The 16,392-nt window shown below is 32.9% G+C and overlaps 1 protein-coding gene across 1 annotated transcript in view; it reads right to left on the bottom strand.

Moving 5' to 3' along the window:
- Positions 1-3,046: 3,046 nt before the first annotated feature.
- MS3_00007327 (uncharacterized protein) overlaps positions 3,047-16,392 on the bottom strand; it is a 39,837-nt gene continuing 26,491 nt past the window's right edge. Inside the window, exon 2 of the mRNA XM_051215589.1 lies at positions 3,047-5,924. Within this exon, the coding sequence (XP_051066121.1) occupies positions 4,531-5,924 (1,394 nt within the window). The 3' untranslated portion in view covers positions 3,047-4,530. The remainder of the gene's footprint in view (positions 5,925-16,392) is intronic.

The raw sequence follows: 16,392 nt of genomic DNA, 5'->3' as shown, positions 1-16,392 counted from the left end.
GAGCATTAATGCAAGATTGAAATATAGAAGGGTTAAAGTAAATTTGTGGTAAATTTACTCTGTTATCCAGATTAGACCATTAGTTGTTATTATTTTAAAACAATTTTGAAATCATATAGCCCTTCTAGAATTATTGCCGGTCCCAAGCGCACACAGAGGAGGAGGGTCAGGTATGGGATCGGCAACCTCATCTCGTACAAAAGCGTGCTAATAAACGCTAACCAGATTAAACTAATTATGGTACTCAAACTCTGTTCTCCAAGTTGAGGGAAGAATTATGACGTCTCATTATAAAAGCCAAGATTCTTCAAAAGTCACGAGGCCAATGCCCCTTCTAACAACCAGAGCAACCATTTTTATAGGTACACGAAACGCCCAGACAATGTGGGAGGCCGAGCGATCTGTTCGGAAAGCAACAGAAATGAGGAGGTATAACATGGCGGTTTTTGGAATCAACAAAACCCATTGGATCCAAGCTGGACAGAAATGACTAGGTACGGGAGAGATGGTCAGTACTCGGTTCACGCACACACAAGGAGCTGCTCTGATTCTGTCCAAAGAAGCACGTAACGCAGTTATAGGATGGGAATATTATGGATCCAGGATCACCAAAGCAACATTCAAAACAAAGTTAAAGGGAATTACAATGAATTGTATCCAATGTTATGCACCAATCAATGATAGCAATGACGACAATAAAGATCAGTTCTATGAGAGATTGCAATCGATCGTTGCGAAGTGTCCAGATAAGGACCTGACCATCATGTAGATCTAAATGCCAAATTCTGAATGGCAACACTAGATATGAGAATAACATGAGACGACATGAACTGACTGGGAGAAAGGATCGAGAATGGCGAGAGATCTGCGAATCTATGTGCATTCAATAAATTAGATATAGACTGCACGATATTCCCACACAAACGCTGACATAAAGCTACATGGATCTAACCGGATTACGCTACTCAGAGCCAGATAGATCATATTTGCATCATTAAAAAATCCACAAGGTCAATAGAAGACGTGAGAACCAAGAGATCAGCTGATATAGCTTCAGATTACTATCTGGTTATGTCCGAGATGAAACGGAAGCTAAAGAACAGCTGGACAACTGGACAAACAGAACTACAAAGGTTCAATACATCCTTCCTTCGATATACTAACAAGTTCAACGAATCCAAGATGGCTATGAACAGCAGGATCTACGGAAAGAAGAAGAAACTACTATGGAGGACGGCTGGAAAGGGATCAAAGAAGCACTAACTTCAGTGTGTCAGAAGGTTCTGGACCGCAAGCAGCATCATCCCAAAGAATGGACCTCTATAGAAACACTGGACAGGATCAAAGAAAGGAAGAACAAGAAGTCGGTAATTAACAACAGCTGAACCGGAGCCGGTAAGGTCAAGGCGCTGGCCGAATACACAGTAGCAAACAAGCAAGTAAAGAGGAGTATTAGAGTTGACAAGCAGAGACTTTGGACTGCCAGTACGAGTTTTATGCTCTGATCGATAAATCACTGTTCTCTAATCGGCGGTATCATTATGTTACGTATTAATAGGGCACAAAAACTCAAGATATAACAATAGACGCCCAATTTCAAAATCCGGATTCCGTAAGGATCGGCCGTGCACAGTCCAAATCGCTACACTACGAATCATCGTTGAACATTCAATTGAATGGAACTCGTCACTATACATCAACCTTCACTAATGAGAAGGCATTTGACGGTGTGGATTGGAAAGCATTATGGAAACTTCTTTGACACTATGGCGTACCTAAAACCATCGTCAATATCATCAGGAATTGGTACGACGGACTACAATGCAAAGTCGTGCATGGACGACAGCTGACAGATCCATTTCAAGTAAAAACTAGGACCAGACAAAGCTATCAACTCTTCACCTTCCGGTCTCTTTTGATTGTTGACTGAAATATGAAGACCTCTACATCTGACGGGAAGAACGGTATATAATGAACGACCTCGATGCAACTAGACGTTTGGGACATCGCTGATGGCCTATCTCTTATATCCCATACAGACGAACAAATGCAAATGAAGACAACTGGTGTTCCAGCAGCCTCTGCAGAAGTAGGCCTGAACATATACAAGAATAAAACCGGATACTCAAATAAACACAGCGATAACCAACCTAATCACACTTGATGAAGAAGCCCTGGAAGATATGTAGTCTTCCACGTACCTGGTCAGCATAGTCGGTGAACAGGGAGGTTCAGATGCAGACGTAAAGGCGAGTACTGGCAAAGCAAGGACAGCATTTCTTCAATTGAAGAATTTATGGAACTCAAAACAACTGTCAACAGATATCATAGTGAGAATCTTCAATACGAACGTCAAGACAGTTCTACTATACGGAGCTGAAACTTAGGGAACTACCACAACCATCATCACAAAGGTACAAGTATTCATAAACAGTTGTTTACACAAGATACCGAATGTCCGTTGCCGGATACCATCAGCAACAGCCTACTGTGGTAGAGAACAAATCAGCTTCCAGCTGTAGAAGAAATCAGGAAAAGACGTTAGAAGTGGATAGGACATACATTACGGAAATCATCAAACTGCATCACGAGACAAGCACTAACTTGGAATTCTGAAGGGAAGCGGAGAAGTGGAAGGCCAAAGAACACACTTTGTATGGAATCGGAAGCAGATATGAAAAGGATGAATAGCAACTAGAGACAACTGGAAAGGATTGTTTAGGACAGAGTTTGATGGAGAATGGTGATGTGCGGCCTATGCTCCTTCACGAGGGGTAACAGGTATAAGTAAGTAATGAACTACATATTTTATACCCAGTAGTGATTGTAATATATTTTCATGAGTTAGGTTCTAAACTGCTAAGAATTTATGCAATTTCTATTCTGTAGTCTATTATTTACTAAAATAATCCGAACGTTAGTTTACTTATGATGGAAAATTGAGAATTGTTGTCATGTTTGCTAGGTTTTGTTTAGTCTATACATCAAACACTACAATCTAAAGTTCTGAATACATTTTGAATAGTGAGCAGTATTAAGTTTAGGTCTCGGGTTGAGTAATAATAGTATTAAGACGCAAGTATATAATCTCATGCGTCTTTGTTAGTATGAAAATCACGTACTAGATCCCATCGCCCATCGATTTCCAGAAAATAATCAATTTATAACCATCGGAAATAACTCCACCTCTAGCTTTCTTAGGGTCACTACCAGTCCAAGCCTGGATAAAGGAGGACAGCTGAGTACGGGTTTAGCAACCATATTTCGTATAAAAGAACCTTACTAAAAAAATGCTAATCAGTAGTTACCTACTTAAAATCTAGATACGTCTACTCCAAGATTCCAAAATGAAACTGAACAATTCACGCTTGAATATCAACAACGGTTAACTACAAAATTTGTGATTCGCACCATTTTAGGAATGATTTGAGAAAGATTATTTAACATTCGAATTACTGTATTTTATATTATTTCTCATTGTAAAATTCAAGTTGTCAAGTAAGATATTGTAGTAAATTTTACGCTACCTAATGTATTGTTAATCAATTACAGACATATTACCCAGTTCCTTACACTTATGGAATAGTCATGTAATTCTCATTTCATAATTTCTGTTTCTATGTTGTCAAACATTTGAGATATATTATTGTATGAAATTTCTAGTCAGAAATTTACAGAGTACAAAAGAGAACTAGTCTGTTTTATATTTTCGCCTACTAATTGAAAACAGCTTTCGACCCAAAAAGATCTTGCTATTATACAGTTATTATTTACTATCACTAAGTCATTTGATAAAGACGTCACTGATTTTCAAAACAATAAGCGAACTCAACAATCCAACTGATCCTATAAGAAACAGTCGATCATCCAAGTACATATCCAATAAAGGACATTGTTATTGATAAATACATAACCATATAGAGTTTTATAAGCAGTAGTTAATACATGGGGTATTGTAGTTCATTCACTAAGAAATTCCGTCTAATTAATTCGTGATAAAAAATAATAATCTAGAATAAAAATCAGTCTATGAATAATTGTTCATTTCAACTTATCATTTATTCGAATAGAAGGACTTTTCCTTGAGAAGTAAAGATAATCAGTGTATATATATATATATATATATATATATATATATATATATAGTTAGAACATTTGGGTTGAGTATCAAAATACCAAAGAAACCAAACAAATGACAATGCCCCCTCCCCACCACAGATTCTTTAAATGTGATAAAAATTTGGGGGGGGGATGTTGGGGGAAAAACAGAAAAATCTTTACCAAAATGATCAATATACATAAATTGTTACTGATTTTTTTTTTGTTTTCATATGGATCATTGTCCATTGGTGTATCTGTTCACAGAATATTCATAAATTAATTAAATAATAGGAGAAGAGATTGAAAAGTAAATGTTTATTCTCTTCATTACCTTGATTCGTTCAACATACATATTATAGTCTTCATATAGTGAAATATCATAAAGAAAAGTACAGTTAAAAATAATGAAATCTAAAAGCTTTCAATATTTTAAATACGAGGTATTCGTGCAATAGTTGTTTTATCTAATGTCCAATCATTGTATTGTGAATCATACATACCTAATTGTTCCATTTGTTGTTGATCTTCACAATCGATAAATGCATTAAAAGATTGATTAGGAGATAAATTTGAAATTGGTTGTTGTACAATAGTTGGTTGCATTGTAATTGATGAGATTTGATCAAATGTATCCTCATTAGTGAATTCATTATCATCATCACCACAGTTGATTAATGCTTCTGTTTGATAAATTTGATTATCATCATCAGATAATTTTGGTCTATGTAAATGATTAACATGACGATTGAAAGTCGTTGTAGTTCGACCATCTTGAATATAATAATCAGGTGTTAATGTATCTTCTACATTTGATTTTTGAGGATTTAACATATTACATTGACTAATTGATCTCATTTCTTCTGGGTATCTTATACTAATAGTTGGAGTTCCTGAGAAAATTTGTGATGTAGATTTATTTAAATTGTATGAAATTTGTGAATAATTTCTTTCTTTTTTTGGAGAATAATTCGGTGGTGTTTTATTAATATTCATTGAAGAAGCAGATTTTGGACTTGGTGGAATAGCATATTCATATGTACCTGATTCTTGCCAATTTATAAGTTTTCTATTCGGACATGGTGATATTGTTTTTCTGTTAATGAGTTTCAACTTATTATACTTAGGTGATGATAGTTTTTGTAAATTAGTAAGAATTCTATCTGTTTTGTTTGGTGAATCATATGCTTCATAAATAGTGTTTCTATTTTGACGATAATACCCATTTTGTCCAATTGGAGTTCCTGATTTGTATGGATAAGAATAGTGTCCCCAAGAAGATGTAGAAGGGTCAATCATATCAAAAATATGTTTTTCAGACAGTGGGAATTCTACTCGATGTTTACGCTTTTGAAAATGATTTAAAACCAAACATAAGAGTAACAATAAAAAAATCATGATAATAAGTATCAATGGAATAAGCCAGAATAATGTCCATCCTTTTGAATAGTTTATATCTTCAGTAATATTATTTGGTGATTCTGTGCTCACATAATGACAATCCGTTTGATGTATTTCAAATATGGTTGTATTTAAGACACCTAGATCAGTAGTAGTGTTAAATTGTGGTGTGTCAGTGTGAAACGGAAAGACAGTCGTTGTTGTCAGTGAAATATTTGGTTCTGAAGTTGTACTAATTTCAGGTAAACATGGATCTTCTGGTAGCCAAGTAGATGCATCATTATTATCTTTTTGACAGGATATGTTTCCAAAAGGGCAAGCTAGTTCACATCCAATTACATATTCTGGGATAAATGTTCCATTTATTAATACATTATTGCATACTATCTGTTCACATTGTTGTAGGATATCACAGGAAAGACATACTATAAAGTAAAAGCAATGAGTTAAAGCATCATGATAAGTAATCTAATGGTGTTGTAAGTCGTGGTTAGAATACTTTTTTTCTATAATAAATAATTAGACTTACCTACATAAAATTGGTAATCAAAAGACATGTTAATTATCGTTGTAGGGGTAGTCAGATTCACGGAAAAACAAAGGTAAAACGTTCCAAAACAAATGAATTATTAACACAACAGAAACTCATTATCACAAAACTATTATCTTTAAAAAATATTCAATGAATGTTTACGGAACAATCTTGCTGAATGAAACTGACTTCAGTGTCTGTTAAATATGGTTCACTTTTGTCATAGAGAAAACAGTTCAGAACAGATAAATTCTATGTTTAATAATTAAAATAATGTGGTTTTATGCATGTAAACTAGAATTTGTATAGCGAATAAAAATTCTGATATCTAAATATGCATCACAAGAGGTTTTGTAGAGATTTTATTGATTTCAGTAGTTGAGATCATGAGTCAATTAAAGCTAGATCACCATAGAAAACCTGAAAACACTGGACAGTCGTTTCGTCCTATTGTGGGGCTCCTCAGCCGTGCGCTTTCATTAAAATAACATTTTCTCATTTATAAATTACTATACTCAATAATTCGAAAAATGATACTATCGAAAAAGAATTTTTCTTCTGAAATCTTTCCATGAAAAATGTCAATTTATATGTATATGAATACTAAATATGCCAAAATTGAATTATCAATGACATGAGTTACATAAAATAGGTTACGTTTATTGAATAGTTATTTCTTAAACATTCTTTTCCGTTTAAGTTTCAACCAATACTAATGATGTGATATTAATATAAAGAAAGTAAAAGGAATTATTCAAGTACTGTCAAACTAATCTTGATTACTGTTAATCATTTCATAATGATGTTCGATTTCGAATTGATGGTTATTAAACTACACAGTTATATTAGATAATATTTTAATACATGATGTAAACTGATATTAATAAGCCTATTTATTACATTCACATAATTTCCTTTATCATTTTGAAAAGAGCAAGAACAAACATTCTAGCAGAATAGCATGAATTCATTTTTATTTCGTAGTTTCTCGTCAACTGCTTACAACCTGCGATATGTAAGATCATAATTACATAATCGGTTTAAATTACTTACATGAGAGGTTTGGTTGGAAGTTATATTGAAGACATATTCGTATAGTATAGCAAGGGTGTAAATAAAATTAATATACTGAATATTGTAAATAAATACCTTATGTGAAGGGACATTCTACAACATTGATTGTGATAACAGTTCAAACGGCTAGAAATAAGTGATTACATAATGAGTAAACTTTGATAGGACTAAAATGAGTAGAATTCAGTTGATAAAATACGATTATTAATTTGGAAGATAGTTGAAATAAAACTCAATGATGCAATAAATGCAAGAAAGAGTTTAAAGAAAAAGGAAAAATTACAGTGCAGAGAAAGAGTATTTGTCACCAAGGTAAGGAAAGATTAATAACCGTCTCTTTTTGAACACATAAGTCAGGTTTTTGATACCTGATGGCAACCGCTTCAGCAAACTCTAAAAGACAGGAGTTTGGCTGCTTACTAATCACCTTAAAGAATTGCAAGGTATTTACCTGATGTCCTGTATCAAAGAGATGTTTGGTGATTGCACTGTTTAGAGACTTTCTTTCCCTTGTTCTGAGACTTTTTGAAACATGTTCAAAAAATCTGAGATATGCCCTCCTTTCTGTTCGGCCAATGCAGTTGCTTTGACAGGCACACGTAAATTTATAAATCAATTGGCGGTAACATGAAAGGAGTGCTTGTCGACTTTTGATTGAGTTATCGAACATGTTGTTTTATAGAGAATTAAAAGTTTAGCCGCCGGATAAGTTTTGGCTAACGCAGTATTCAGTCTCCTGTTGATTATGTGTGCGACCTATTTAGTCGATCGACTTCATCATCTCAATGTGTATTTGTTCACAAAGTGATCATACTTACAAATATATATGATCAGCATGTACACAGTTTAGAGAAATTAGGTATAAATAAATGTAATAATTATCTAATGTCAAAAATAAAGGAAATTTAAAATGTCTATACACAAAATGAATTATGTTGCAAAGTAATAACAGAAATTAACTACAAAATAACTGAATGAAGAAATATATTAGTTTTAAATTACTTTTATCAGAGATTGATGACAGTTTAGGTACTGTAATGAGGCTCTGTATTACTGGTCATTTATGACCAAACCAGAAATCGAAATCAAAAATTTTCAGTCTGATATACTGAGTGTAATTACTATACCACTGAGTTGAAATTCCATATTTCCTATTTCATTCAATTCAAAACGAAGTGCACTATTGGCAAGTCTCATAATGAATGAAGCAGGTGTTGAGCACTGGCTATTATTGATGTTAACTAATGTTGTTCAGTGAAAATGGTAGTCAACCAATCCATTTACCCTCTCAACAATCTTAGCTTAAATATTATTGCAAGCTCAAATACAATAATGCTTTAGTAATTTAACGCTTTTTAAAGTATAACCAAATCTATATGTCTGGAAGAATCTTAGTTCAAAGATACACTTTCATAGAATAGTAGAGTAATGAACGCATATTTTTATTAAATAAGAGTTGAAAAAAACAGTCATAAATCCATAATAAACTTTTCAGGAACGAACCAGACTTTAAGTAAATTTTATCATTCAATTGAACTAGTTAGTCAAGTAAAGGTTTATGCATTGTGAGTTACCCACGCTTTTCTATGACATTCAAAACGTAATTCTATGTGTATTTACTAATTTAAATAAATTGAGAATAAAGTCAGTGTTTCAATGAGTAAAGCTTGAGTGTTTAAACCATTAATATTACTTCTCTCAAACTCTGTAAATAATAATGTGAATGGACGTTCTATAATTGACAAAATATCTCACGGGTTTCTGGTTGACTTCATTCGTTCAGTACAAGTACTAGTGAAAAATACAAAAAAATTATTCGTTTTATCTACATAATTTTGTTAAAAGTTGAATGACTCTAATGACAGCTACCAAATTTCCTAAATAGGCTGTTATCAGAAGGGGTTTATGGAGATTTTAGAAATTTCATTGATTGAAATCATGAGTCAGTTGAAGTTAGACGAACATGGTAAACCTGGAAGCACTGGACGGCCGTTTCGTCCTATTATGGGACTCCTCAGCAGTGCGCATCCACGATCCCGCAGCCCACGAGATTCGAACCCAGGACCTATCAGGCTTTTAATCAGAAACTTTAATATTTAAGAGTTTGAGAATAAGCCTATAAGCATACATAAATCATTCATGAAGGCTCAGCAAAGAGCTGTTTACATTGAAAAAATAAAAGGATAGGCACTTTAAATTAACTCATCGTGTGAAACCATAGAATTTAGCGATAAATAGTTTCAATTTTTTAACCATTGTTTTGAGGGACATAAGAACCTTTGTCCTTTATTGTAAAACAAACAGAAACTAAATATCTATCACATGAAAGATTAGCAATATAGTTTTACGTCATTGAAAGAACTCAAGTTTCTTCACTGTCACAGGTATAATCTATAAATGAATTCTAACAAGTTTCAGGAGAAATTCCAAAGCACATCAACCTCACTCAATCGTTTAACACTAATTATAACACAGCACATTATTTATTCAATTAGTTTAACAAGGGCCATTGAAATATAGTTAATAGAACTAGGTAAATACAAATGACTAAATCGTGACAAAAATCGCCTTACAAGAGCCTCTTAGTCTATAACTTCAAATTTCAAACCACCTTACAAATATCTAAGACAGTAACAATAAATGTTAGCCACAAAAACCTTTTATATGATAATATCACATCAATGCTGTCAGAAGTAAGAATTCAATTATACATCTAATCAAGTGTAAATTGAATCTTTGGAAAGACTATAATTTATGGACGAACCAATCAGATTTAGGATGACACGTCTTGGATTTTGGCACAAAATTTATTCACTTATTTGTTTAAATAGCATTTTGGCATTTTATCTGATGTCATTTCATGATGAAAACCTTAAATCTAATTCCTTACCCTAACCATCATCTATAAATTATAATCCTTATTCTTCACACTACTTTATAATCCTCATTTCGCCCTAGTAAGTAGGTGGATATTCTCAAGGTCACCTCAACATCGCTCAAACGTCCTCCATAAATTATAGTCTCACCAAATCTTTACCTTTTTTTCCAAACTATTAAAATATTTAGGTATTTAAAATTGTTAATGTAAGTACAAAAACATTTCCTATGCTAAAACTCTTGTTGTACATTTGATGTTTTAAAGATGGACATAGAAATATATTCATTATTTTGTTAAGACATTCATTGAAAATCTACAGATTGATTTAAATGTTAGGCTATCATTTTAGCATATAAACTCCATGGTTATGAAAACATACATATATATACATATACATTAGACCATGATAACTTATCAGTTAAGTTCAATGTATACATAATATTAATCGGATGACAATGTCGATGTTTACACATCAGTGATTAACTCTGTTTGATTATAATATTTAGACAGCTCACTTGGATATGGTATTTATGATTCTAAAAGTGTGATTATCATCGATAAAAGTTTATGATTTATTGACAGTATGTGGCGAGTTTTCTTTGAAAAATAACAAGTCTATCTATGTATACAGCTCGATACACCTTTTTGACAATGTGTTTTTATAAGGCGTTTAAGATAAACACTTTTCACATGGAAGTCTTTCTTCGCAATTTCTAACTAAAAAGCACTGATGATTGAGTGGTATTGATAATGCTGAAAGTTTAATTGGCTTACCACTGGTTTACATTGATTGATATGTTCATGCTAACATACATTACTAGGATAATACGTGATAAGAATAGGAAGCATTAAAGCCGGTTTCGTATCATTAAAACTGCAGTAAGGTTTCTCACTCTATGCAACAACATTTCCCATTCCTTTCACTAGATGGCATAAATCTGTATCCAATGTTGAAAGAGTTAGCCATAAATAGTTAAGCTTAACCGTGTTTGGTGCAAGGAAGTTACCGATTAAATACAATGGAAGGTGTTCACGCAAGATCGTGAGCTGATTAAGTTAGACATTTACACCGTCAGATTTTGGCTCAGAGGTCTAGAGGTTGTGTTCGAGCCAAACCGAAGGTCATAGGTCCAAGTTTCATGTGCGGGATCATGGATGACCACTACTACTGAAGAGTCCAATACTGGAACAAAATACACGTTCAATGTTTTCAGGTTTTCGATAGTGGTCAAACATTGAACAGTTCATAATTTCAATAAAACTCAATAATCTCCACAATCTTATACTTACAATACATAAGTTTGCATGCAATTAATTGTATAATAAAGATTATTTTGGTTTCCTACTGGGAAGCTATCTTAATGATCAGGATTTATTTCTTCAAATTGATTATTCTTAATTATAATTAATTCATGCTGATTTTTTGATACCTACCTAATCGTATTTACTTTACTAATAGGAATATTTTGGATTGACCGGGTTAATAAACCTAAGGACCAAAATTCTTAGATATAAATACTCTGAGTTTGTAGCTAGATTCCAATACACAGTGTACAAATCTATTCATTAAGATAGAAATTAACCCTTCAGAAGTATTCAAGTTAAAATTTATTATCCCTCTGTAGAAATACTTCAATAAATTTGTTTGCATAGATTCTTTTACAATCCTTCATAGAATTTTTGTTTTGAATTTAAATACTAAGTGTTTATGTCTTTATTGACACATTAAATAATTATATTAAATGTACAAACATTTGAACTTCTCTGAATACTTAACCTATTTTACTTTCTTACAATTAGGTTAAAAACTGTCCAAAGTTAGTTTAAATATCAACAAAAGCCTATTTGATCTACAACTATAAAAGTTGTTACTTACATATTTATCATTAACAAGGATGGTAAGGTGTATTTTTTTAAAACAACTTTATGACACTTTCTTGTTTATCTATGTCATATTAAGTAGTCAATTCAATTTTCTGTTAAACAGATAATACTAACAACTATATCAAATCACATTAACCTTAACTAATTTTAAAAAAAAAAGAAGACTAATTTCATTCATTAAAGTTACTATACAAAAACGAAACATAGGTCACTTGTAGTTTGTCTTACTAATTTTAATTTAGTACATATGCTTGTTTGTTTAGTACACGGTGGATCTGATGCAGATGTGTAGGCGCGGATCGGCAAAACAAGAGCAACATATTTATAACTGAAGAACACCTGGAACTCAAAGCAACTGTCAACCAACACCAAGGTCAGGATTTTCAATACAAATATCAAGACAGTTCTATTGTATGGGGCGGGAACCTGGAGAACTACGAAAGCCATCATCCAGAAAATACAGGTGTTTATTAACAGTTGTCTAAGCAAAATACTTCGGATCCGTTGACCGGACACCATTAGCAACAACGTACTGTGGGAGAGAACAAACCAGATCCCAGTGGAGGAAGAAATCAGATAGAAGCACTGGGAGTGGATAGGACACACATAGAGGAAAGCACCGAACTGCGTCACAAGGCAAGCCTTCATTTGGAATCCTGAAGGCCAAAGAAAAAGAGGAAGACGAGTGAACACATTACGCCGAGAAATGGAAATAGACATGACAAAAATGAACACGAATTGGATGGAATTAGAAAAGAAGGCACAGGACAGAGTGGGTTGAAGAATGCTGGTCAGCAGCCTATGCTCCATTAGGAGTAACAGGCGTAAGTAAGTAATTAAGTACACATGTGTCACAGTAAGAATTTTCGTTTCAATTACCTGATAGGCAGTAAAGATGTGATTGTTTTTTGTGCGTAATAAATAAATTGTAAATTATAAATAGTTAAACTATTTTTTACCACCCGTCACCTGATAATGTTTAATTGAATCTTCCCATTGATGCTTAGGACTGGAATTGATCGAGTCCTGGGATGAATATCAGCACTGAGATTCAAGTACATCTAGTTGACGTTTCCTAAATCGGACGAAACTTGCGTCCAGGATTTCAATGTTAACCACTATCCATTTTTGCTTATGTTATATATACAACGGTTAATTTTACAAGAAGACATATATTCTTTTTAAAAAAACAAAACTCAAATGAATAATTCTTAATCTAATTAAATAAGTTGTATTACGAAAGGTGTGTTTCACATTATTTTTTTAGGGGGGGAGGAAGGTAATGTAGTCTCACTTCATCGAATCAAATCTGTTAATTAACTTAAACAAATTAAGTATGAGATTTGAATTGTAAAATTAATTCACAATTTTTCATCAACTGTAAACTGGTTAAAAAAGATCATAAAGAGAAATATAGAATTTTAGACTATTTACAAAGTTTGTTATTGTTGCTTTGTTAAATGTTATCATTTTTATTTATAGTTTTTTGATTAAACTCATGAACCGATTGATGTTAGACCAATATTGAAAACCTGGAAGTACTGGACGGCCGATTATTCTTGCTTTGAGACTCCTCAGCAGAGCGCATCCACCATACCGCTCGCAGGATTCGAACTTAAAGACTTTGGTTTCGTGCCGACTCAGTGGCTTAGAGATTAGTCGTTTGCATGCGAGATCGAAGGCCCTGTGTTAGAATCCTGCAAGTGATATGGTGGATGCCCACTGCTGAGAGGTCCCACAATAAGATTAAATGACCGTCCAGGGTTTCCAGGTTTTCAATGGTGGTGTAACGTCAGTCGGTTCATGATCTCAATCAAAAATTTGATAATCTCCACAACTGCATACTGATTATTTATAATTATCAATAAATATTCTACTTAGATTCATGTTTTACGCATTAACTTGAAAAATAATGCACTAAAAGTTTACCTTATATCATGTTTGTTGTTTTGATCAAAGGTTAAATTCATCTGTAAATAAGATTTAGGAATATATATATATATTACATTATTCTTAAAAGATTTACTTAGTGTACGATGAAAAAGAGCGTTTTATATTAATAGTATAACTGTAAGCATATAGCAGAAATGAAATCATGGTCACTCTAAGTCTTAGACGTTGTAATCTAATATAAACGTTATAAGCAATAACCGTTAAGAATAGAAATTTCTCGATATGAGCTCTTAAGCAATAAGTTCAGCTTCATTTCCTACTTTGACTAACCTCAAGTAAAAGATGAATTAGTTCGAACAATATGCAAACAACCTTCTTATCAATACTGAATTAAACTTAATGTTTTTGATTCAATGCTAACCAGTATAGAACTAAACAATTCATTTTAGATTCATACCACTTTATTATTCTTAATTTAATTCATACTGGCCTGTACATTACTGAATCATTTTGATCACTAGTTATATTGTTGTGTTCCCTGTCTTCGGTTATTCATAGTTATTCCGACTATTCAATTTTATAATCCCAATTCATCTAAAAAGTCTAAATTTCATACTAGTCATTTAAATTAATGAACTTAATGTACTAGCAATCTTGATTTCATATTTCTTATCTTTCGAAGATCCGCTTACCTTAAACTAGACTATTATTTATAAGCAAAGATGAATGATAGCTAGCAATAGGATCCAGGATACACGTTTCGTCTCATTCGGGACACGTCGGCTGGATGCGCCTGTATCCTAAGGTTGGTGTTCACTCCAGGACTCGAACCTAGTATCGTTCGCTACAAACAACGCTACTTTATCTACTTAGTTATTGAGTCCAGATAGCCACTAGCTTGTGCGATGGAGTAAAGTTTTACACACTCACGTGGCTTTGTTTAATTGCATCTCCCTATTGTTGTCAAGGTCTGCAATTGATCAATCTCTTGTTAGCATATGTGCATCCAGTGCCGAATTCCCCAATATTACTTTACAAAGCTTGTGACTTAAGACGATATCGAGGCAATCCTCACAGGATGCACATATACCAACAAGAGACTGATCAATTGAAGTCATTAACAACCAAGTGAATTTAGACTATTGTTCTTTTTTAACTGATAAATTCAATTTCATATGTCCAGACTTTGATGTAAATAAGTTGAGAAAAAACTTTCTCTATTCACAACTATTCTGTTGTAACAAATTGTAAATAAAATATTTAGACTAATAAATTCGTGTAGTTGTTGATTTTTTCTCAACGGTCAACTTAAGTTTTTCTATTTCACAGGAATTTTAGTTAACATGAATGTGAATTATATAATAGAATTGCAAAGGTTTGTTTGTTTGTTTTTTCTTTTATATTTTAAGTATTATTCTCATATTTCAGTATCCAAGTTATAAATTGTTACAAATTAATTATACTTTGTAATAGATAATTATGTTCAGATACGGGTTTTGTAGAGATTGTAGTAATTTAACAATTGAATTCCTAAGTCAACTGAAGCTTGATAGTAACTCACTTAAGACACTAGTGAACGGTGACGCAATTTTGTTCATTCGTTGAAGTTAGACATTAACACCTTTGGATATCGGCTCAGTGGTCTACAAGTTAAGCGTTCGCGCGCGAAACTGATTGGTTCTGAGTTAGTGGGTGCGCATTGCTGGAAAGTTCCATACAAGAATGAAACGGTCGTCCGGTGCTTCCAGGTTTTTCATAGTGGCCTAGCTTCAATTGACTCATGAATTCAATTATTAAATAATTATCTTTAAAGCATAGAAAAAAATAATTTATAGGATTATTCTTAACGTGGTACGTTTGGACGTGATATTATTAAATGGTCCTACCATATTTTTTTTCAGAGATACATATGAGCTCATGACTCTAACTTATACATATTAGATCAAGGTTTATTTGACATATTTATTCTCTTTTAAGTGGCAAAATGTTGGCTATAATTTGTAGTTGATATTTTTCACGACTAATTTTTTGTAATAAGAAATTTTTGTAAAAATACTTTGATAATTTATGACAGTTAGAGATGAAATCTCTGAAACATGACGATATATCATGGCTTTAATTCTTAGAACTGGATCCAAGATCCCAGACATACTTATCAGAAGGACAAGAAAGGTTTGATCATTCAAGTATATGTATGACATGCAAACAGGTGCATATTATTGAAAAAATTTCGACCCCACTTTCTAGTCACAAAATTTTATGTTATATGGTCATTCAAGTCTGATACTGATATTTTCGCGTGAGTAGGTAGCTTTTATTGACTAGCCTGAGCAAAAAATGTATAAGCAACTTATGTCACAATATAGATGTGTATCTCCTTAAAAGATTGAGCCAGATTTTCTACCAATAGCATTTGTCTAATTCACCATCAAATTAGGCTCACTTTACACCGATATTGCGGGCTCATCTAAGTCTGAATGACCCAGCTTATCACGTTTCCTTCATGAAAAAGTCAGCGTTTTTACTATGAGAATCAAGGTGGAGTACATTGTGTTTTTATCTACTTAATAAATTAAAACACAGTTCAGTTATCCTTCAAAAGACTCATACCCAATTATATTCATTCATAAAA

This window comes from Schistosoma haematobium, chromosome 4 (genome assembly GCF_000699445.3).
Source record: "Schistosoma haematobium chromosome 4, whole genome shotgun sequence".
NCBI lineage: Eukaryota > Metazoa > Platyhelminthes > Trematoda > Strigeidida > Schistosomatidae > Schistosoma > Schistosoma haematobium.
This window is presented reverse-complemented; position numbering and strand designations above follow the sequence as displayed.